The following is a 21051-nucleotide window of genomic DNA, read 5'->3' on the forward strand; positions in this document are numbered from 1 at the left end:
CTCCAAGTACTATGGGAGGGCATTCTATCACCTTTAACGGCATCTTCTAAACCATAAGATTCAATCTCGGCCAATTCTTCCGGTGTCAGTTTAACAGTCAGAGCTGCGATGTTCTCGTCAAAATTCGCGATCTTGGTGGTTCCAGGTATGGGACACACATCATTTCCTTGGTGATGAACCCATGCCATGCCAGCGCTAGCTAAGATGGCGTGCATCCTTTCCTTGTTGCAAGTTCACTAACGCGCTCGAACAGTGCTTCATTGTGCTTTATGTTTTCGGGTTGGAACCTGGCTAGATACTGCAACCAATGAATCATTAGACTGAAGAAGCATATGGTATGTGCTTCTTAAGAAAGCACTTCTATAACTGAGAAATACTTATGACATTAGAATGAAAAACTCTGTGACATTGAGAAACCTTTCGAGTATCATCGGGGGCAAGATTTTCGACGAACTTAGCACCTGAGAAATACTTATGACATTTGAATTAAAAGGATACACAATTCAAGAGGTAAGAAGACCAACCGTGACTTCGATGGGGATGGAGGTGTCGATGCGATGCTGATCATAGAGATCAACAGAATCAACACCCAAGCGCTTCAAGCTACTCTCGAGAGAAGCTCTCACATAAGCAGGGTCACCTCGCACCTCCATCTTGTACCCCTCCGCAAGTCTGATACCAAACTTGGTGGCCAATTCAACCTTATCTCGTACCCCTCCTTTCAGAGCCTGCTCCTCATCACTCGATTCAGCATTAATCCAAAACAAATCCAAATACCATGTTCTGTCCAGTAAATTCAACTAAATGCAGGACATATAGAGTGTACAATTAACGCAACAATCCAAATACAACCCACAAAGAAATTATATCGTTTACTACTGCTCCTTATATAGAAGGATTTTTGCTCATATGCGTTTTTGTTAAAAGTGACTTATACGATAAAAACTGCTTCCTTGAAAGTACTTGGAAGAGCTTCTTAAAGAAGCACCTGGCAGGTGCTTTTCCAGAAAACACTTGTACAAGAAAAAAGAAACAGGAAGCAAACCGATCAAACCCGATTCAGTTCATCCTATAATCCAAACAAACCGGCAAGTTGAGATAGATTGAAAACTACAAGTGACGAAGTGAATCATATACATAATTAACTTTATGGCCTACCCACCTTGCCAAGAAGAATTTCGTTGGTGAAGGGACCGTAGACGTCAGAGGTATCGAGGAAGGTGACTCCGGCGTCGATGGCGTGGTGGATGAGAGTGATCATGTCTTGGTCGGGCTTCGGAGCACTATAGAAGGCGGACATGCCCATGCAGCCAAGGCCTTGAGCCGAAAACTCCAGGCCTTGCGAACCCAACTTGATCCTCCTCACTACTCCTGTCATTGCTTGATATATAACTGCGGTTGTTGTTTATGACTGAATTGCAAGGTGAGGGAGTGTGACTCTGTGTGTGTCTGAGAGAGAGAGAGAGAGAGAGAGAGATGTGTGTGTATATGTATGTATGCATACATGTGATATGAAGGATGGGGGCAGTTTGGTAAAATGAGGGTGCAGGAAAGATGGTGGTGGCGGGGCGGCGGCGGCGGCGGAGTGGTAAGTGGAGTGAGTGAGTCATCTTCTACTTCTATAAGTATTAAGCAAACGCAAGGGCCTGCGTTACACTGATATTGACCAAAATGGAGGATATTGTTTGTATTGTATTCTCTGTCGGGATCAAGACTGCAAAGATTCAAGTCAAACAAACATTATTTCGTAATCACAAAAGTTTTTTTATGGAGCTCCGGAGCGTGGAATGCGATCTTTCAGTTTAAATACCAATGGTATTACGTATTTTGACCTGTCCAATAGTGACTTTCGAAAAAAATATGTTTTTTTTTTTTTTAAATAAACGATATTATCTATTCTAAAAGTTTAAAGACTCACTCCAATCTTTGGAGTAAAACTCAAATTTTAGGTTCTAAATTTATCCCAACTTGCTCCAATCCTTGGAGCAAATATGAGTTTTAACCCGAAACTCATTTATGGGGCAAAGAGTTAGTGTGGCTGGCCCACCATATATATGTATTTTTTAAAGGAGTTTTAATGAAAAGTCCACGGTACTGTTTACTTTAACAAAAAACCACATTTTTACATTAAAAAGTCAATCCTGGTACTATGCACTTTACCTTTTATTTTGTCCTTATCATCAAAACTCAAAGTTTTCAAGTTCTTTTCATTAGTTTTTTTTTTTTTTTTTAATTTAATATTTATAAATTCGTTGAATCCAACTATTAATATTCTAATATGATCAAAACCACCGGTAAAAAAAAATAAAAAATAAAAAAAAAATCTAATGGTCCAAATTTAAATCGAACGGCTAAAGTAATTTTAAAAAAAAAATATTATGTTTTCATATTCTTTCATAGTGTTCCATGAGTTTCATAATGTTGGTTTAGATGTTTTCATTTCGGCTCATTTTGTTAGTCAAGGTATTAATTTGTTTCAATTAGGCTCATGAAGTTTGATTAAACTCTTCATTTTCAGTTGTACCAATTTATACTTTTTATGTAAAAGTTCTTTCAATAAGTTAAAGCCATATTTTAGTGTAAATAACATTAACCATCTATAACAATCATTTATCCTTCTAAAACATATTTTTTCGTGTAGTTTCTAATCCCGCAGCAACGCGAGCAATATTTCAAATCATTTCCTAAAGTGGGAAAGAGCTGCCAGTTTTGATACTCAAACAGCACGTTGAAATATACCAAATGTTTTTGTCTCAAAGAAAGCAATTACATACAATGTAGCATACACTACTTATTCTCGGAACCACGAGGAAATTCAGAAGAGCGTAAAGTACAAAGAGACATCACTAATACGACAGTGGCACTGCACATACTCATGCGGCTTTCCATGAAGACAGTGGCGGAGTTTCGGAGTCCTTCCAAGTAAAAGCGTCATCCATATATCTGTCACCTTTAACGGCATCGGCTGAAGCATAAGATTCAAGCTCGGCCATTTCTTCTGGTGTCAGTTTCACAGACAGAGCTCCAATATTCTGGTTAAAATTCTCAATCTTGGTGGTTCCGGGTATGGGACACACATCATTCCCTTGGTGATGAACCCAGGCCAGTGCTAGCTGAGATGGTGTGCACCCCTTCCTTGCTGCAAGATCACTAACCCGCTCGAATATTGTTTTATTATGCTCTAGGTTTTCGGCTTGGAACCTGGGTAGATACTGCAACCAATAAACCACATATATAAGCAGCAGGATTAATGACTCTATCAAAATGACATGATAAAGGGCCAGCACAGTTCATACGCCTTCATAAGCATGTACAACATAACTTTGTAACAACACAACACAGATTCCTCGGATTGTAGTAAATAAATCAATTAAGGGAGGTTCGCCTGACACTAAACTATTAATCTACCTGGGATGAACACATAACCTTCAAAAATGAGAATATTAACGATGTTTATACCTCTAATGTCGAAACAAATCAGGTCCACTTCGCTACTTAAATTAGAAATCAAATTTTTACTGCACGGATTCCGCAAGAGGATAGCCTGCTAGGAGAGATTACTAAACTTCGTGAGATCATTCCTAATTTGAGGAGTTAAGGTATTCACAATAATAGCACGAGGATGCTACAATGTAATTTCATAATTTGAGGACATAAGGATATTCACAATAATAGCATGAGGAAGCTACAATGTTCTCTAATGTGCATATCGACAAACCTTTCGGAAATCATCATTGGCTAGATTGTCGACTAAATTAGCGCCTGATGAAAAAAATCCTCTTCCTAGAGGACTGTATGCAACAATACCAATGCCAAGTTCCCTGAGAAAATAGGAAAACAAGATTAACATCTATTGCCACCTCCTTAATAAAACAATTAATAAGTCCTGCTAAGCCTCACCGGCAAGTTGGAATTATATCTTCCTCCACATCTCTAGCCCACAACGACCACTCCAACTGCACTGCTGTTATTGGATGAACAGCATGTGCTCTTCTTATTGTGGAAGCTGAGGCCTCGGATAAACCAATGTACTTTATCTTACCCTCTTCAACTAATTTCTTGAGTTCCCCAACCTTGTAAAGACATAAAGAAATTTAAGGAATCAAGATGCAAACGCTCTAGTATAAAAAAAAAAAGGCAATTATACAGTGGTTTGTTTAAACTAATTTGGATACAATACATGACTTGGAGACAAACGGAATCAAGTTGACGAATTGATAAAATATGTGACTTGTTAAAATGATAGAAGACATCGTAATCTCCAAATAACTACCTGAAAATGCAGATGCTTACTCACGCTGAATAAGAGTTGGTTCTCTTCGAGTACCGTTCTTACAAATACACCTGTCATGTTTTCTTAGTTCATAATACTCTATGAAGTTGTTAACCACATTGTTCTGCAATTGCAATTAAGAGGAGATCAAAACTGAGTGAGTGAAAATAACAAACCGTGACTTCAATAGGGATACGGGTGTCAATGCGATGCTGATAATAGAGATCAACGGAGTCAATGCCAAGGCGCTTCAAGCTACCCTCAATAGCAGCTCTCACATACGCAGGGTCACCTCGAATGTCCCACTTGTCATCCACAGAGCTGCCACCAAATTTCGTGCCCAATTCAACCTTGTCTCGCACCCCTCCCTTGAGCGCCTGCTCCTCATTAAACCAACAAAATCCAATTCACTCCATCATTAGTCCACTCAATTCAACATCAATCCAAACAAAACCCACAAAGCAAATACATATAAATTCACTACAGGAACAAGAGTAAATCGATTCGAACCCAATGCACTTGATCATCAGTTCATTCCATTCAACAATCCAAACAAAACCCACAAAGTAAATTTATATTTTACTCTCTCTCTCTCTCTCTCTCTCTCTCTCTCTCTCTCTCTCTCTAGAAGAACAAGAATGAAGTCAACCCAGTTCATTTCATCATCAATCCAAACAATTCCAAACCCAAAAGTTACTAACAGAAACTCAGAGTGACTGATTATGATTGTGAATTGTGAGCAAAAAAGTCAAACAAAACTTTACCTTGCCGAGAAGAATTTCGTTGGTGTAGGGGCCGTAGACGTCGGAGGTGTCGAGAAGGGTGACGCCGGCGTCGATGGCGTGGTGGATGAGAGTGATCATGTCTTGGTCGGGCTTCGGAGGGCCATAGTGGGCGGACATACCCATGCAGCCAAGGCCTTGAGCCGAAACCTCTAGGCCTTGCGATCCCAACTTGATCCTCCTCACTACTCCTGCCATTGCTTGATAACTGCGGTTGTTGTTTTTGTCTGAATTGCAAAGTGAGGAGTGAGAGTGTCTCTGTGTGGGTTTGTGTGAGAGAGAGAGACGTGTATATATATGTGTGTGTGTGTGTGATATGAATGGAGGCAGTTTGGTAAAATGAGGGAGCAGGATGGATGGTGGTGGTGGCAGCGGCGGTGGTGGAGTCGTAAGCGGAGCGAGTCATCTTCCACTTCTAGAAGGATAAGTAAACGTAAGGGCCTGCGTAACAGTGATGTTGATTGAGTGAGTGATGTATATAAATTTAAATTTTCCGACACCAATGACGGTGGCTGCCACAATTTCCGGCACTAGCGGTCAGTGGGATGTCTGTCATGTGCAATAAGGACAAAAATATAAATATATTTATGCTTATAAATATATTAGTCCACAAATTGTGGTTTAATTATTGCAGGCAATATTTGCCATCATGCATGTTAGCGACATCGGTTAAGTCCCGCAACGAACGCAATCCTCGTGTTTAGTTAACACCTTTGAGTTTGGAATCATGAGCGGACTGCCAATGATAAGCCGGAAAGGGGTGAGGATGACGTCAAGTCCTCATGATAGAGTTATCTGGGGTTATTTAAAATAGTATATTTTTAGTTTAATCTGTCTATTCGATTATCTTCCAGGGGAATGAGGGGGTTCCTCTGTGGCCCTTTGCATCGTCAACTCCTCAAATGTTCAATGAGTTGGCTAGAAGGAGAAAATATTAGTATAGGGAACACAACCCGGTATACCAGTATCATAATATAATTAGTTGAATTTTATTTACTTCCAAGTTTTCAGCCAAATGTAAAATTACACTTAGTCTACCAAACCGTGTTCCCAATACATTGAAAAACCTCTGGGCTAGAGGTATGGCTTTAGATGCCTACTTGTAATATATTTGTCATTAGCCTTGTCAATCTCTTCATCATACGTTTAGATTATCTGGGAAAAAAAAAAAAAAAAAAAACCAACACAGACGTAAGGTTTTGATTGACGTGAATAACACAAAAGACCGTGTTGTACAAATCATCGGGGATTTGATACCACGGAGCACAATAGAATTTTAGAAAAACTAACGAAAAGTCCAAAAAACCTTCCCTTTTAATGAAAATCCCTTTTTAAAGGTATAGTGAATAGTATTAGGGAAAGGTATAAATGTGATTTTTCGTTAAAAATGAACAGTACCGGAAATGTTTTGTTAAACTCCCTATAATTTTTGACAATCTCGTTGTCTGTAACTTATTCGTGTCTACTTAATTCATTTCACAAACTTGAGTCACCGTAGACCAAGCTACAACTTCAAACAATCCTTCTTCGTTTCAGGTTTCAAAACCCACTTCAAACAATCGCTATGAACCCGTCTTCATAATTTTTGCTTCGTCTAAATGCGCTGCGCTCCCTTTTCCTTTCCAATTTTGAGATGTTCTCAGCAATTGTTAGTACAAAAGATTTGCACAGATATAGAAAGACAATTTTCATAGCCCCGTAAGTGTAAGAATTACATCAAAAACTTCAAGTTGACTGACATGGCTATTTTCCCACCTGCTAATCCATAGAAATCCAAACTGCTCCGGCAAGTTTTCAAGTTTTAGAATTTCGTGCATGGGTGGGACGGAGAATGGGAAATAGACATGTTGGCCGGCCGGAAGTTTTTGGCATAATTCATCCACTTGAAATTGAGCAAGGTCTCTATTGGGTGATTCTTAATTTCCATTTCGGTAAAGTGATGAGCACATACGACTACATACATATTACTAACGTACACATCCCCAAACACGTACAAATAACATATCAAGCAAGATTTTTATTTTTATTGAACACCTGCTGAACTTTTAAAACTTCCCCCTAGAGGGTAAAGGGTATGCAGTTCTGCATCCAGCTGATACTTCCTTTTTAAAATGTTTCACTAGCTGCTTGTTCGAGGAAACCTAGCTAAAAAAGTTTCATGTAAACATAAAACATATTCTGTACTGCAAACATGTGGAAACGCAAACTGAAAATTGCGACGAGCAACTAATGTGTTTAATATGCACAGCCAAAAACAAGTTGACTCGCATCTGATATACCCCTGCCCTTATCCCCTACACCCTAAACATTCCCACATACTAATAAACCAACCAATTTAAATGGGAACAAAATTCCTCTATTACATGACAATTTTAGTTGTTCCTAATGACGCTGCAACAAGAAGTAAAGTTTGTTGTTTAAGACCAACGATGCCAACAACAACAACAAAGCCTTTTCCCACTAAGTAGGGTCGGTTGTGTGAATCGTAGAACGCCATTGTGCTCGGTTCTGTGCCAACAATGCCAAACACAAACAAAGTGATGATTTTTTTTTTAAAGAAGAAGGTCCTCACCTTTTCAGTCACTTTTCAGTTCCCTGTATTTGATTTTCAGGTTGTGAAAAGAAATCTTTGGCATTACGTGCTACCTCTGCTTCAACTACCGCTTCCAACACAAGGTCCGATCCTTTAACATTCTCTGTCATCACAACCACTGGTTATTATTCGGATATACATATCTGAGATGAAAAGGAAAACTGTTTACAAATTCTCAGGAAACTCTTAGGTATGTTAAGTTATGAAATAACAATAGTATATGTGTGTGTGTCAGAATAAAGGTTTGTGGAAATAGTTTAATGTGCAAGATTTTACACACTAAGCAATCAAGAATTGTATTCCTATGATGTGTATTTAAGAGTATTACTCAGCAATCAGGAAATATTTGAAGAGTATTCCTGTGACGCGTATTTAAGCCCAAGCCCAGCAAGTGGGAAACTCAACAACCCCGAAAGAACCACCAACAATAGCGAATCAATTTCATATGGGGAATCATGCACAACTAGACTAAAAGTAAGAGCAACACCTTTGTCGAAAAACCATACAAGGGTATAGATAAAAAATGGTTACTAAACACAACCATTGATATGAAACCATAATATGTGCAGCACAGAAATTCCTGACCTCTATAACTCAAGATAATTTGGGAAATACAGAAAAGTAAGTGATCTACAAAAGAAAATTTAAGGATAAGTTGTTCCCGGGGGATAAAATAAATGATAACAAAACTAAGTTTTATAATCAAGATGACTATTACCCTTGCGATTTGGTAGCATCCCAGTGCTTTCAGCTGAAATTGGGAGAACAATGAAAAGACCACTCTCATCATAAAGGTCATCTTTCACTGCACCGCTTTTTAAAGTGCCAGCCTTCACAGCATCAGATTCAGCCAATTTTGCATACGCAGTTGCTTGACTATGAAAATTAGGTGCGTCGGAGGTTCTCAAAGTACTATCCTGTCAAAGACAGGTACAAGGAATTCAAGGCGATGCGAAGTACACCATTTATAAAAAGAAATCGTATTATTGAAACCTTCATTACACTATTTATTGACTTCCGCTCCTCCTTGGGCTTCTCAAGTGAAATGTTGGTTCCTAACAAGTTGACATATACACTTGTAATCATGAGAGAAGCATAACACTACTTGGAAATAATGTATGGCTGCTAAGAATACTACCACTACTCAAAGGAGCCGGGTCTTGAATATTATCAATCAGCTTTCGAGTCATAGGACCGGGGTTCATAAGTGATATGCTTCGGACTTCATAACGAATCGACTCTAGCTGAGCCAATGCATCTTGAAGCTCTTTATGAACCTAAAGGTCAAGCAAGGGACATAAATTAACACAACGGCCTTTGGTTCAAGAACATTGAAGTTATCATTACGGTATTGTGCACAATGCATAGTTATCAATCAAGTACCTGGCGAGCTTGAGACTGCTGCATAACATTATCGAATTGGCCTCGAGCTAACTGAACATACCCAATGGACCGACCCGCTAACCTCCCTGCTGCTCTGGCAATTCTAGGCAAATCCTTTGGTCCTACAACCCATTACACATCAAACCCAGATCAATTTTTCAGTTTCTGTTTCCAGTAAAATTAGCAATCTTAGATAAAACACCAAAATCTCAGATAACCCAGAAAAGCTTTGACCTTACCAAAGAAAAGTAAAAGAATTCTGAACCAATTTTGAGAATAATGCTGTAGCTATACACATAAGATATATATATATATAGAGCGAGAGAGAGAGAGAGAGTTTCTGTGTGTACCGACTAGAGCAGCTGTGGCACCGATCAAGAGGAAGAACTCTCCGTACGAAATACCGAACATTTTGCGCCTTTAACTTTAATATCTAACCAGAAGAACATAAAATAAAGAAAACAAGGAAAAAAAATCCATCAATAGTCCAGAAAACTGCGACGCAAAAACAAATACCTGTCTACAAAAACTCTACCTCAAGTGGGCAAACTCCCAAAATAATATGAAAATAACCCAAACCCATAAACCCTTCCAAAACCCTAGCAATCGATATAAATTTGAAACCAAGAAAAATTGGGGGATAATCAAATTTACTTGAGGAGATAAACAGGGCAATTTTCGCTTACCTTCAGTCAGGAGGAACTTGTAAAACGTGGTGGTGGATGAAGTTGTGGCGGCAGCTGTTTGGGTTTTGGATGAGCAGACAGCAGTCTGGGTTCTGGGTCTAGAACGATGTGGAAGAATATGGTGGTGAAGGAAGAGGTCCGTGTCGATTCAAACTGGAGCAAGACGGAAGAAGGAAACAGTGCTGAGGAATGAAGCCGCAAGTTTCTGTATACTCTACTTTTTTTTCTCTCTATCAAATCAGCAATAGTGAAGAGGGGGACTAGCACCCTATACATATTTGTAAACACCTATTTGTCGATTTTTCTTCCAAACTTATAAGGTCGAATGATTTTTCAGTGTTTTTGGCTCCGGAACACTAGGTGAAAGGGCTGGTTCGGTATGGGATACTGAATCGAAACCCTTGTCCCAATTCCTAAACCGAAGTTTTCGGGAATCCCAATTTCAAGACCGATCCCAAACCAAATTTTCGGGAATCCCAAAATAGTTTTGGGCTTTTGGGCTATTGGACTAAAACTTGACATATTGGGCTAAAATTTAACCCTCTGTATTAATCGATTAATTAACTCCGGCACATCAATGCCGTCTCCACATTGTTAGATTTGCTTTATTATTATTATCTCTATATAATTCTTTCAAGATAAGGCTGACTGGATGTGACTGTGATGCATGCCCAAACAAATTTCAAATACGTGAGATGCCTCCCCATTACCACAGGAGACAGAAAAAAAAAAAAATCTGAATAACTTGTTATTACCTGTGATTTATTCACAAGGTCCTCTTCTTTCCTGTAAAAGGAGGCAGCTTATGGCTTCTCAGTTATGATAGCAATCCACTGGTAAAATCCATGGCAGAATTCCCTAAATCATCACAGAAAGGTGCACCTTAGTAATTTTACATATGACTCATTTGACTACTTTTGGCATACTCAAAGCAAACAAAGTAATAGAAGACTTGGCCGTAGTCACAGTTAGCTACAACAATATGCTTCCCCCTATACACCCAAGTTCGAATCCCCCTCCCCATAGTCTATATTAGATTAGAAAATCGATCGAATACAAATAAAAAAAACAAAGTAATAATTCATGTTCTTTTCCTAAACCATACCTGCTACTATTTGATAAAGAGAATGATCTAGTAGTTTTGTGCACAATCTATTTAGCAAAATGTGCTTGGTGTGCTAGACACAATGTCTCCAACTCTTGTAGAAAAATTAAAGGGGTTCCTCATGTTTCTATTAGAATCAGGCACTAGGGCTGGGCACGGGCCGGGCCGGGCCCAATTTTGAAGGGACCGGACCAGACCTAGGTTCAAAGAGAACGAGACGGGCCGGGCCGGGGATTACATTTTCTAATATAAGAACCGGACATTACCCGGCCCGGTTGAAGCGGGCCGGTTCGAGCCGGGTCCACGGGTCCTTTTTTTTTTGGTTGTTTGAAAAAAAAAAAAAAAAATTTGTACAGATTGCAGATTGCAATCTGCACAAAAACTGCACAGATTGCAATCTGCACAAAACTGCATAGATTGCAAACTGCACAGATTGCAATCTGCACAAAACTGCACAGAAAACTGCACAGATTGCACAGATTGCAATCTGCACAAAACTGCACAGATTGCAAACTGCACAGATTCACATCCAATCTAAATACAAAGTCCAACATCCAAGTTCATAGATTAACAATACATCCAAAATAATAATATTACATCTTCCAACATCTAAAAATCAAATCAACATACAAAATATCCGAAAATCCAAGACATCCAAATTCTAATGCTTTTCTCATCTTGTTATTGTTTCATCGTTAATTGAGTACATCTCTTGGTAGTCTAGAATTTGGATTCTAACTCAAGTTACATTTCAGGTTGCATTTAGGACCAAGGTCTTTCACCCAAACATTAATAGCAACGGAAGCATATGTCTTGATATTCTCAAAGAGCAATGGAGCCCGGCACTAACCATTTCCAAGGTTTGTGTTTTCTATCCCTCTTATCAGAATTCTTCATGTGTGTGGGACTACAAGAAGATTAATTTATGAACATATTGTAAAAGAAAAACTACAAGAAGGGAACTATCATGACCAAATCCTGGTACTTTTTGAGACATTGATTCAAAACAAAAGATAAACAATATGTACATCCAAAAACATAAAGTTAACTTGTAATGTCATGGTTCCATTAATAAATCATGGCCTCTTTAATCATGCTCTGTTTTAATGGTTTAGTCTCATTAATCATGATCTTTTTCATGTCCACTTACTACTATATTTCCCAGTTTTTTTTCTCGCATACTATGCTATCTTTACCAACCAAACAGCCTAAAAAGTTCGTGACTCATTGCAGCTCTGCAAAACATTCTCCTTCACTTACAGAGCGGCAAGAATAAGGCACCACCCAATTGAACATAGTTAAATAAAAAAGGTATACCACATTGTAAAACCACATGACAATAAAGAAGAAACATGACTGCCCTTTGAAGCCGATTTGCGCACAGTGCACGAATGAAGAAACACACAACAAAAAAGCCACCTCCGTCGAATGACCTGAGAGAGGGAAAAGATCAACTACAAAAACGGACAGAAAAGAGAGGGGAAGGGAAAAAATGTAAGAACAACTCTGAAATCGACACACAGCCCCGGCACAGAGAGAGAGAGAGAGAGAGAGAGAGAAAGAGAGAGAGAGAGAGAGAGAGAGAGAGAGCTCTTAGGACATAAACCTTAACATTTTACCTGCAAGCCCACTTTCTACGATAACAACACCAAAAACAATTCCCAAACCCCGAAACTTACAATCCCTGATCAACAATCAAAAACCCCTACCCCTGATCAACACCAAAAAATCCCCAAAACTCCAATATCTCAAACAATCAACCAAAAATCCCAAAACCCTCCATATCAACCTAACAATCATACAAAAATGGACAAGAAAAAACGAATTTTAGCATGAATTTTCAATTGGGGTCAAAACGCAGACTGGGAAAAGCACACAGTCACAGAACCCACATGAATTTTCAATTGGGGTCTTGCTCACTTTGAGAACCCAGAATAGCATCTACAAATCTAAGGAAGCAGAAGAAAATATTTACCTTGCTGGGTACACGAGTTGTTCGACTTCGTTGTTCGTCGGAGGGAGAGAAACTGATTTCCAGAGAGTGAGTCAGGAAAAGAAGATCGAAGCCTGATGATGATGGCAGCGGACGGAGGGTAGCGATGTATGGAGCTAGGACGATCGGAGAGAGTTAGGAGGAGAGATTTAGGAGGAGAGAGGTCTGAGTGAACTGTGAAATGAGAGGAGTCGGGAGGACCAGGAGGAAACAATTTCGTTAAAACTCTTTATCAAATATAGATAAAAACTAGTGCTCAATTTTCCAAAATATCAGCTTTTATCGAAAATTTTAAATATATTCAAAATCTAACTTAAATAATTACAATACCATTAAGTTTAATAATCAAATAAACTAAAATACCAAAATCCTATTAGGTGAACAATTAGAGAACCTGACAGCAAAATCAAAACCCTATTAGAAGAAGAATAAAAGTCCTACATCTCATCTTTTATCTCACTTGTCTGTTTTTTTTTTTAATCTCAATCAGCATATCATTTTAACAAGAATTATTGTTGATCATTATATTAATATACAGATCATTTATGTGCAAATTGCTTTTATAGTTTCTATGCAGATTTCTTTTTGTTGTTCAGTTATTCTTTTGTTTGAGCAATATGTATGTATATGCATGTGATTATGTAGGTATTGTCCGTCACAGTTTACTCATTTTATTTACATGATGTATCTCATGTTGGAGTTGTGAATTTAGAGGAAAAGAGTTGTACTTATACATGCAGGCAATTTGATCTTGACCAACTACCTTGCTCACATGCTTGTGTTGCATGTAGGTAGGGATAGTAACAAGGCGGATTAGGTTCGGATGTGCCATTCCCATACTTGAACTCGTTTATTTTCTCCAAACTCAAACCTGTAGAATCCTCGAACGGATTTTCCTCATAACCGAACCTGTCGGGTGACTGATTTTAGATCGGGGAATGGTTTTCCCTTTATGATATTTATATATTTATTTATATTATTAACTAAATGAAGAATATTAAAAAAAAGGATATTAAATAAATTGCTACTATTAATACAATTGATACAATGCATCTAATGTGACATCCCGTCCCGGAATTATCGGAAAAGTACGTGTGAAATTACAACTCTGCCCCTAGTTCGTTTCGTGTACGTTTATTGGATGTTTTGTGTGGTGTGGACATGTGTTGGGCCACACACCCACACTGTCTCACTCTCCCTCACCCTCTGTCATTCTCTCTCTCTCTCCCTCTCCCCCCGAGTCCTCTATTCTTCTTCTTCAAAAAAAAAAACGTACGGACACTCACACAACCCCTCAAACCTGGACAGATCGAGGGAACCAAGGACACCATCGAGTTTGTGAGGCTGTGAGGAGTCTAGTGATACCCTTTTCAGGTAAGAACATCGACGTTTTCACGTCGATTTCTTAAACTCCGATTTGAGTACTGTTCATGCAACATTAATTTACTTAGTTTTTGGACATTTGAAGCTTGTAGATGTGTTGGTGAGGTCCCAAGGAGCTTGGGAGTGCATCGTTGGACGGGTTTGGACGTCGAAATCACGAACTGTAAGTTTGGCCGGATTTTCTTATTTTTAGAAAGTTTGATTCCGTTGTTTTTAGGCTCTAAAACTAGTCCAACGTGGTAGTTGAGGTTTAGGGCTTCATTTTGGTATAAAGTACGTGAAAAATGGATGAAAAACGACGGAGAATAGTGAGTTTTAAACTTTCCCAGTTTTCCGGTGGCCGGAGTCCGGCGAGGGTAGATCGGAGAAGAAAGGAGAATATTCTGTTAAGTTTAACGGAATATTCCTAACGGCAGTGACGGCGTCAGTTAGGTTTAACGGAATATTCCGTTAGTTTAACGGAATATTCCTGACGGCGTCAGTTGACACCGTCAGTGTGCATGGCACGTGGCCGCGCGTGGGGGGCGCGTAGGTCCGTGCCTTGGCCTGCGCGTGGGGGCGCATGCGGCGGAGGAAAATTATTTTAAAAATATGGGTGTGATCCTGAGGTTGTGTAGATCACGTTGGTATATTCATTTGTCCATTTTGAGCAATGTATGAGAAGTTATTACGAGAAATTGATTATGTGCTTTAAAGTTAACGTTTTTATAGTTGTTTCGCATTTAGGTGACACGTACCCCGAGGACGAGCGTTTGCACTCGAGGCAGGGGGGCTACGACCCTTCCACTTACCAGTGAGTGGGCTTTTGTTTTCCGTATATACCTATATACATTTATATTCCCAGAAATTGTTTAATAAGGGTTATGTATGTTATGCCATGCACTTTATTATTATCGTTTATGCATCATCACATGCATTAGTAGTGGCATACATTCATATATGCGTATTGGGTGCCGTGGACGCACAGGTAAGTACCAGGTAAGAAGTATGCATGTTTACATTTCAGTAGTGGTTTGAGATGATTAGAGAGCTCATAACCTGCACCCCCGGTGTTAGTGCTCTCGCCCAGAGTAGGGCACAGTCCTTCACGTGATGTTCACCTCCCGCACCACACGCTCAGTTTGGATCCAAGTTAGGTGCATAGGCCTGTCGTACAGACCACATTAGATGGTTCCGACTCGTAGGTGACCCGCGATTATTCGCACAGCCTTCACGTGATCATAGCACTAGAGCGTATATATATGTTACACCCAGGCCTGTCGTACAGACCACCTTGAGTGGTTCTGACTCGTGGGCAGGTTCAGTTATTGAGTTGAGATTTGAGCTCTAGATGCAGCCGTACAGGTCACGTTAGGTGACTCCGGCTGCCAGATGTTATGATGTTGATATGATTTATACCTGGGCACTTACATTCATTATGAGGCTTTGGCATGGCATATCTTGAGCATGATTGGCATACCCTTGAGCATGTTTGGCATATTTATACATACGTATATATGTTTATTTTCTGGGAAGTATACAGGTTTTACGGCGAGGGGTTAGAAAGGATTTTATAAATGGTTTTCGAAAGCTTTGTTTTTGCCCACTCACACTTTTGTTTTGCACCCCTCCAGGTTCTAGTTGCTTAGCCGTTGCGGTGGTTTCCCCCTGAGGGCTTTCCGGCGTTTCTGACAGACACTCCCCATTGTAGGGTCGCCTTTGGGCGTACTACTGTTGTCGTTTTCGTTTGGGCTGCTATAGACCTGCTCTGAAATTGTATCTCACTCACTAGCACTTATTTTAGTACTTGTATGCTAGTTTTTATTTATTCGAACTTTTATATTGCTACTTTATTAGCTTCCGCACGTGCACATGGCTACGTCACCTTCGTGTGACGGCCAGCACGCTCCGATCTCGGTCGGGGTGTGTCATCTAATAAGTAAGATTAAAAATTTATATTACTAAGAAAACATTTACACTCTTGAAAATTATAAGCATATAATTCCTATTATTAATGATATAAAAGTAAATAATTAATTTCATATTTAATAATGCATGATTAATAACAACCCATTTTCATATAATAAATATTTATATTTTTTTATTCATAGATGAAATGGTTCAGTTTCGAGAATGGGTTTGGGGCGGATACCCCAATAACCATAACCAAGCCCGAAATCGAAACCGAAACCGAAAAATTTACCCAACGGTTTCCCATAACCTTAAAATACCCGAAATTTTATGCCCAAAACCGAACCATTCGGATCGGTTACTTGTAGGGATCAGATTTGACGAGTTAAATTGCCATCCCTACATGATGTAGATATTGACAAATTTCACGTTATCCTATGTGTTCTCATTATTATACTACAAACTTTTGGTCATATTTCTCTTCTCTGTTTTTTGTTTCTACTGCTCTCTTCCCCTGCTTTCAACCCTGATTTAGTCTATCCCTCTTGCCCAGTTGGTGTCCCTCTTCTATGTTATTCTTTATTCTGGTTTTCAGTCATGAATATTGTGGAAATCGTGTGTCAAGCTTCGGCGTTTTCATCGGCTCAGGTGTTTCCAACACCACCACTTTCTCCGGCTTATCTATCTTTTTCGGTAGTGTTGTTCGTAGGTTTCCACGGACTTCATCCCGATAGCTGGCTTCCTTTGTGTTGTTGCTGGCTATCCATTCGTTGTGGCTGTGCTCGTGGAGCAGATCGGGGTAGGATGTTGTATCTGAAGAGGAGATAATCGGTAGGGGATGAGATATTAGACGGATTGAGGTTGATGCAGTGGCGACGGTTGCCGTGGATGCTTCTAGCGTCTGTAAAGTTGTTTGTGTGTTTGGGCTGCAACAGTTGGTTGGTCCTGTTGTATTGTGTTTTGTCTTGGCCCACTTTTTGCTTTTCCATGTGTTTGTTTTGGGTCTTTTGTTGTATGTTTGTTTAGTTTTGGTTTGTAATAAAAGTTGCACTTTGACCAAAAAAAAAAAAAAAAAAAAGCTATTGGCTAGTTGGTGATCAGATCGATTGGACAGTAACTGATGATGTGCAGGAAAGAATTGTCCTTCCACCAGTTACATGAAGAAGATATGGTAGGCGCAAAATGAAAAGAGGATCTCATCACGTGGATAAGAAAAATTTAACTCGGAAGTGTTCAAAATTTGATTTTTTTGTACCATAGATTGGGACTTAATATTTGGCCCTTCCTATTACGCCCATGTAGTATGTAAGAGGGGAGGGAAACCCTAGTTCTATAAAAGGAACCTCTCACCTTCACTTTAGAAGGATGGCAAACCCTAACCTCTCCAGCAACAAACCTCTATGTACAATGTAACTCTTAGTTTACATGGTGAAATTGAATCTACATCAATGTGGACGTAGCCCCAACTTGGGGTGAACCATGATATATCATTGTGTTCTTGTGTGGCTATGATTTATGGTTGGATTTAGGTTGGTCCAAGATCAACCCGATTTCGTGCATCAACATGGTTCGAATGGCCGTTGTTGAAAATCTTGTTCCACTTCATCCTACTTTATAAAACTCTTTTTAAATTTAGGGTGTGGTGAGTAAATATTTTCTTTTGATCATTTTATTGTTTATTTTGTTTGTACTTACAATCCTTTAAATTGAAGACAACTAAAGTTAAATTTACTTTTATTTCTTTACTCCAGTAGTTCACTTTCTGCTATATGAATAAAGTATGTAACCATTCTAATATTTTGTGGGAACCATGCAAGAAAGGTTTCTTTGGTTATTTATTAAAAAATAAATTTGAGAAAATCCTTCTTCGAAAAAGAAAAGGAGAAAAATATTAGTGAGTTCAACACTTGATTATACATAGCACAAGAAGTCTTTTAGTCAACAACTTGTTATTTATGTAAATTGAGGGTATTTGTATTTATTTAAGTGAGATTTTGGATATATTTGAAAGTTTAAAAAAAATTAACATTTTTGAATTAAGGGCTATTTTTTTGCTATATTTGATCAATTCTCCTATTTAACGGGGATACTCTTTTGTCACCAATTTATCACGTGACAAGCTACTATTGGACGAATAATTCACGTTTTAAGCAAGTAACAACTAGCAATTATTAATTTTCAAACGACATCACTAAAATGATAAATTAGTCTTAAGAGAAAATCTCTCCTTCATACCGAAATAATATGGTTGTTGAGAACTGACAAAAGATGAGATCTTACGTATGCTTATAAGTTATTGAGCATAAGAGACCTTACACATACTTGTAAGTTGTTGAATTTATTAAGTTACTTCTCATATTGCCAATTGATTTTAGAGTTCTGTAAATAGAACCCTCAACTTTCTTCGATGAATTTGCTTTTATCATCAATTTGTTTCTTTCATTTCCCCTTCCCTTATCTTATTTTTTTTCTACTTGGTATTAAAATTGAAGAAAACAAAAACAAAAACTGAAAAAGGCTCAAGCTTGATCGGTGCACGATGCTTGACGCATTCTCCAAACTCCTGGTGTCGCATGCAATACAAGTACAACTGCGGTATGGCATTCAACGTGACCGCAAAGCATATAAAGCTTACACTTCAAGTATGGATGTCTCTTCTTAGCAAATCACATTTGTCACCTTTCTAGTTTTGACCTTTTCATCATTTTAGACCTGAACATTTTATTTTGGCAATTTTAGCCATGTAATTTTTTTAGTAAGCATTCAAGTCCTTGGTTTTATGTAGAATTATGACTCACTATATTGACGTGTGAAAATTATTACAAAGCATATAGGGTTGTATTAATCTCTAATGAGGTAGGAATTTTACCCTATTACAATTAGAAACTACATTCCTATATTACATGCTACAATCACGGAGAGGTTTCGGAGCAATTAATACTAGTCTAACTCCCTTGCAAACTGGACGAGCCGAATGAGACAAGTTTGAAACAAAGTAGACCATGACGAGGCTAATGAAGAGCTTTAGTGAGAAGATTGGCCCGTTGATCAGCTGATGGAATATAACAAACACAATGACTACCAATAGCAACTTTTTCACGTACAAAGTGATAATCAAGATGGATATGACGCATGCGAGCATGATGAATTGGATTAGTTGCAAGGTAAGTGGCACTCAAATTATCATAATGCAGTAAAATAGGAGAAGTCATCCGAACCCCAAGTTCACCAAGAAGAAAGCAAATAGGCCCGTAGTACGTCAAACCAAACCAAACAAAACTAGATGACTAGAATCGCTAACGTTGAAATGGCGGGGCCTCAAGTGAACAAGAAATCAAACTACAAGGACCAAACATAAAACTTATCCTTCATAAATATCATCGTAATCAACCAAATACAAACTTAAAAGAATTCCAATCAACCAAAAAAATGAAAAACAAAGGGCCCTCATCATCTCAGATTCAACAACAACCACCTGGCCCTCTCACAACCACCACCTCATCATTCTCCATTGAATCCATTGAATCCTTAATCCAACATCTCACAAGGAGCTGGCACAGAAGGCAACAATGGCAGAAGTTTCTCTGCAACAACTCCACACAGTTTCAAGACCTTAATGTTAATAGAGCACCATGGAGGACTCACTTGGCAAATTTCCTCGAGTCCAAACCTGTTCATACTATTTGCATTTCGTTGCTGATTACTGATCTCATCCTCACCATCCTCGAACTCTCCTCATCTTTATTTACCAAGTGCAACACAGCACCACCAAACAAGAGCATTAGGACACAAGAAATCTGGTACCATTGGGTGGGGATTGCTATTCTCGCCCTGCTTTCGGCGAAGACGGTGGCTCAGGCCGTTGCGCTCGGTATGTCCACGTTTTTCAGGCGTCCGGGGTACATGGTCGACGGGGTTGTTTTGATGGGTGCTTTGTTTTTAGAAGCGTTTTTTGAGAGAAAAGGTGGCGGGCTGCTTGTTGTGGCCAGTTTGTGGCGTGTTGTTAGGGTGGTTGAGAGTGCTTTTGAGTTGAGTGATGAGGCCATTGAAGCACAGATTGCTAGTGTGGTGTGTCAGTTTGAGGTGCTGAGGGAGGAGAATAGGAGACTTGCTGAGATCATTGCTGAGAAGGACATGATTATCCAGAAGCTCCAGGAAGAATTAGAGCAATATTGTACTAGTCAATAGTCATGCTTCTTGGAACAGTTCTTCACCCTATAATCACTGTTGTCAAAATTACCGGCAAGCGTCGCCTAAGCCCCACTTAGGCGTTAGGTGGTTGATCACGGTCACGATTAGTTCTTAGGCGTTTGAAAATTAAAAAAGATCGCCTAGACTCGCTTAGGTGTCTGTCTAGCCTGCCTAAACTGGCCTAGACACCCGCTAGGTCATAACTCTCACTTAAATAGAAAATCAATAACTTTTATTTTGCATTCTATTTTTTCAATAAAATGTAAGAGACTTGTTGAATACTTAGATGAACACTCATTATATATTTGTTTCTCATGTTTTCAATATGTTTTAATACTTTATAATCTATATGTTATTTTATTTTGCAACTTAAGTATACAATTATTTGTCTTTTAAGTATAAATACGCACTTATTTATACAATATATAATAAATTTATTTAAATTCGCCTAGTCCGCCTAGGTCCCAGCCGAGCTATGTAGGCTCTAAACCTTAGCTCACCGCCCGACTAACACCTAATGTCTTTTAGAACTTTACTTACGATAAATGGATGAAATTTGGCATAAAAGAAATTGTTAATTTACAGTAGTAATGGAGTTAACTTGGCCCTTTAAGATTAATGAGGAGTTACTCAGACGTGATTTCGTGCTCATGATCAAAACTCTCCTCTTATTAATCACTCTATAAAGATCTTCTATACAAATACGCGATCGTTTAGTCATCAAACTATATGAAAACATATGAACAAATTCGATAAAAAATACTCACGTGTA

At 38.8% G+C, this 21051-nt stretch overlaps 4 protein-coding genes across 17 annotated transcripts; 1 reads left to right on the plus strand and 3 right to left on the minus strand.

Annotated features, from left to right (window-relative positions):
• Positions 1-386: 386 nt before the first annotated feature.
• Positions 387-1510, minus strand: LOC137723205 (putative aldo-keto reductase 2). The gene is made up of 2 exons (XM_088692237.1): positions 1163-1510; positions 387-728 (listed from the first exon to the last, which is right to left on the minus strand). Exons 1-2 carry the CDS (start codon positions 1376-1378, stop codon positions 504-506), a joined length of 441 nt encoding a protein of 146 aa, XP_088548363.1. The 5' UTR covers positions 1379-1510; the 3' UTR covers positions 387-503.
• A 1197-nt stretch (positions 1511-2707) lies between these two features.
• On the minus strand, positions 2708-5505 carry LOC137723403 (putative aldo-keto reductase 2). Its single transcript, XM_068462596.2, has 5 exons — positions 5038-5505; positions 4450-4650; positions 3901-4073; positions 3719-3821; positions 2708-3212 (listed from the first exon to the last, which is right to left on the minus strand). The coding sequence occupies exons 1-5, from the start codon at positions 5251-5253 to the stop codon at positions 2874-2876; spliced, it is 1032 nt and encodes a 343-aa protein (XP_068318697.2). The 5' UTR covers positions 5254-5505; the 3' UTR covers positions 2708-2873.
• Positions 5506-6014: 509 nt separating this feature from the next.
• LOC137723424 (uncharacterized) lies at positions 6015-13214 on the minus strand. 14 transcript variants are annotated; one of them, XM_088692232.1, is made up of 10 exons: positions 12798-13033; positions 10473-12255; positions 9718-9870; positions 9382-9464; positions 9032-9153; positions 8787-8925; positions 8651-8703; positions 8367-8565; positions 7628-7751; positions 6015-6210 (listed from the first exon to the last, which is right to left on the minus strand). In XM_088692232.1, exons 4-9 carry the CDS (start codon positions 9440-9442, stop codon positions 7636-7638), a joined length of 690 nt encoding a protein of 229 aa, XP_088548358.1. In that variant the 5' UTR covers positions 9443-9464; positions 9718-9870; positions 10473-12255; positions 12798-13033; the 3' UTR covers positions 6015-6210; positions 7628-7635. The 14 variants fall into 14 exon arrangements, with proteins under 14 accessions (XP_088548358.1, XP_088548352.1, XP_088548357.1 ...); XM_088692226.1 differs by having other exon boundaries at positions 8642-8703; XM_088692231.1 differs by lacking the exon at positions 6015-6210 and adding an exon at positions 6350-6673.
• A 6295-nt stretch (positions 13215-19509) lies between these two features.
• On the plus strand, positions 19510-20583 carry LOC137723206 (voltage-gated hydrogen channel-like protein). The gene has a single exon (XM_068462377.2). It carries the CDS (start codon positions 19518-19520, stop codon positions 20274-20276), a length of 759 nt encoding a protein of 252 aa, XP_068318478.2. The 5' UTR covers positions 19510-19517; the 3' UTR covers positions 20277-20583.
• Positions 20584-21051: the final 468 nt, after the last annotated feature.

This window comes from Pyrus communis, chromosome 4 (assembly GCF_041283825.1).
Source record: "Pyrus communis isolate YQ-2024b chromosome 4, ASM4128382v1, whole genome shotgun sequence".
Taxonomy (NCBI): Eukaryota; Viridiplantae; Streptophyta; class Magnoliopsida; order Rosales; family Rosaceae; genus Pyrus; species Pyrus communis.

Excerpts from the sequence above, each read along its gene's own strand:
- LOC137723205 (XM_088692237.1), bottom strand. The coding sequence starts at position 1,378 with ATGACAGGAGTAGTGAGGAGGATCAAGTTGGGTTCGCAAGGCCTGGAG. Across the intron at positions 729-1,162 it reads ACGAAATTCTTCTTGGCAAG|GCTCTGAAAGGAGGGGTACG; the intron begins GTGGGTAGGCCA and ends GATGAGGAGCAG.
- LOC137723403 (XM_068462596.2), bottom strand. The coding sequence starts at position 5,253 with ATGGCAGGAGTAGTGAGGAGGATCAAGTTGGGATCGCAAGGCCTAGAG. Across the intron at positions 4,651-5,037 it reads ACGAAATTCTTCTCGGCAAG|GCGCTCAAGGGAGGGGTGCG; the intron begins GTAAAGTTTTGT and ends AATGAGGAGCAG. Across the intron at positions 3,822-3,900 it reads GATATAATTCCAACTTGCCG|GGAACTTGGCATTGGTATTG; the intron begins GTGAGGCTTAGC and ends CTATTTTCTCAG.
- LOC137723424 (XM_088692226.1), bottom strand. The coding sequence starts at position 9,442 with ATGTTCGGTATTTCGTACGGAGAGTTCTTCCTCTTGATCGGTGCCACA. Across the intron at positions 8,704-8,786 it reads CCCGGCTCCTTTGAGTAGTG|GAACCAACATTTCACTTGAG; the intron begins GTAGTATTCTTA and ends TCAACTTGTTAG. Across the intron at positions 8,566-8,641 it reads CAATAAATAGTGTAATGAAG|GATAGTACTTTGAGAACCTC; the intron begins GTTTCAATAATA and ends TGTCTTTGACAG.
- LOC137723206 (XM_068462377.2), top strand. The coding sequence starts at position 19,518 with ATGAAAAACAAAGGGCCCTCATCATCTCAGATTCAACAACAACCACCT.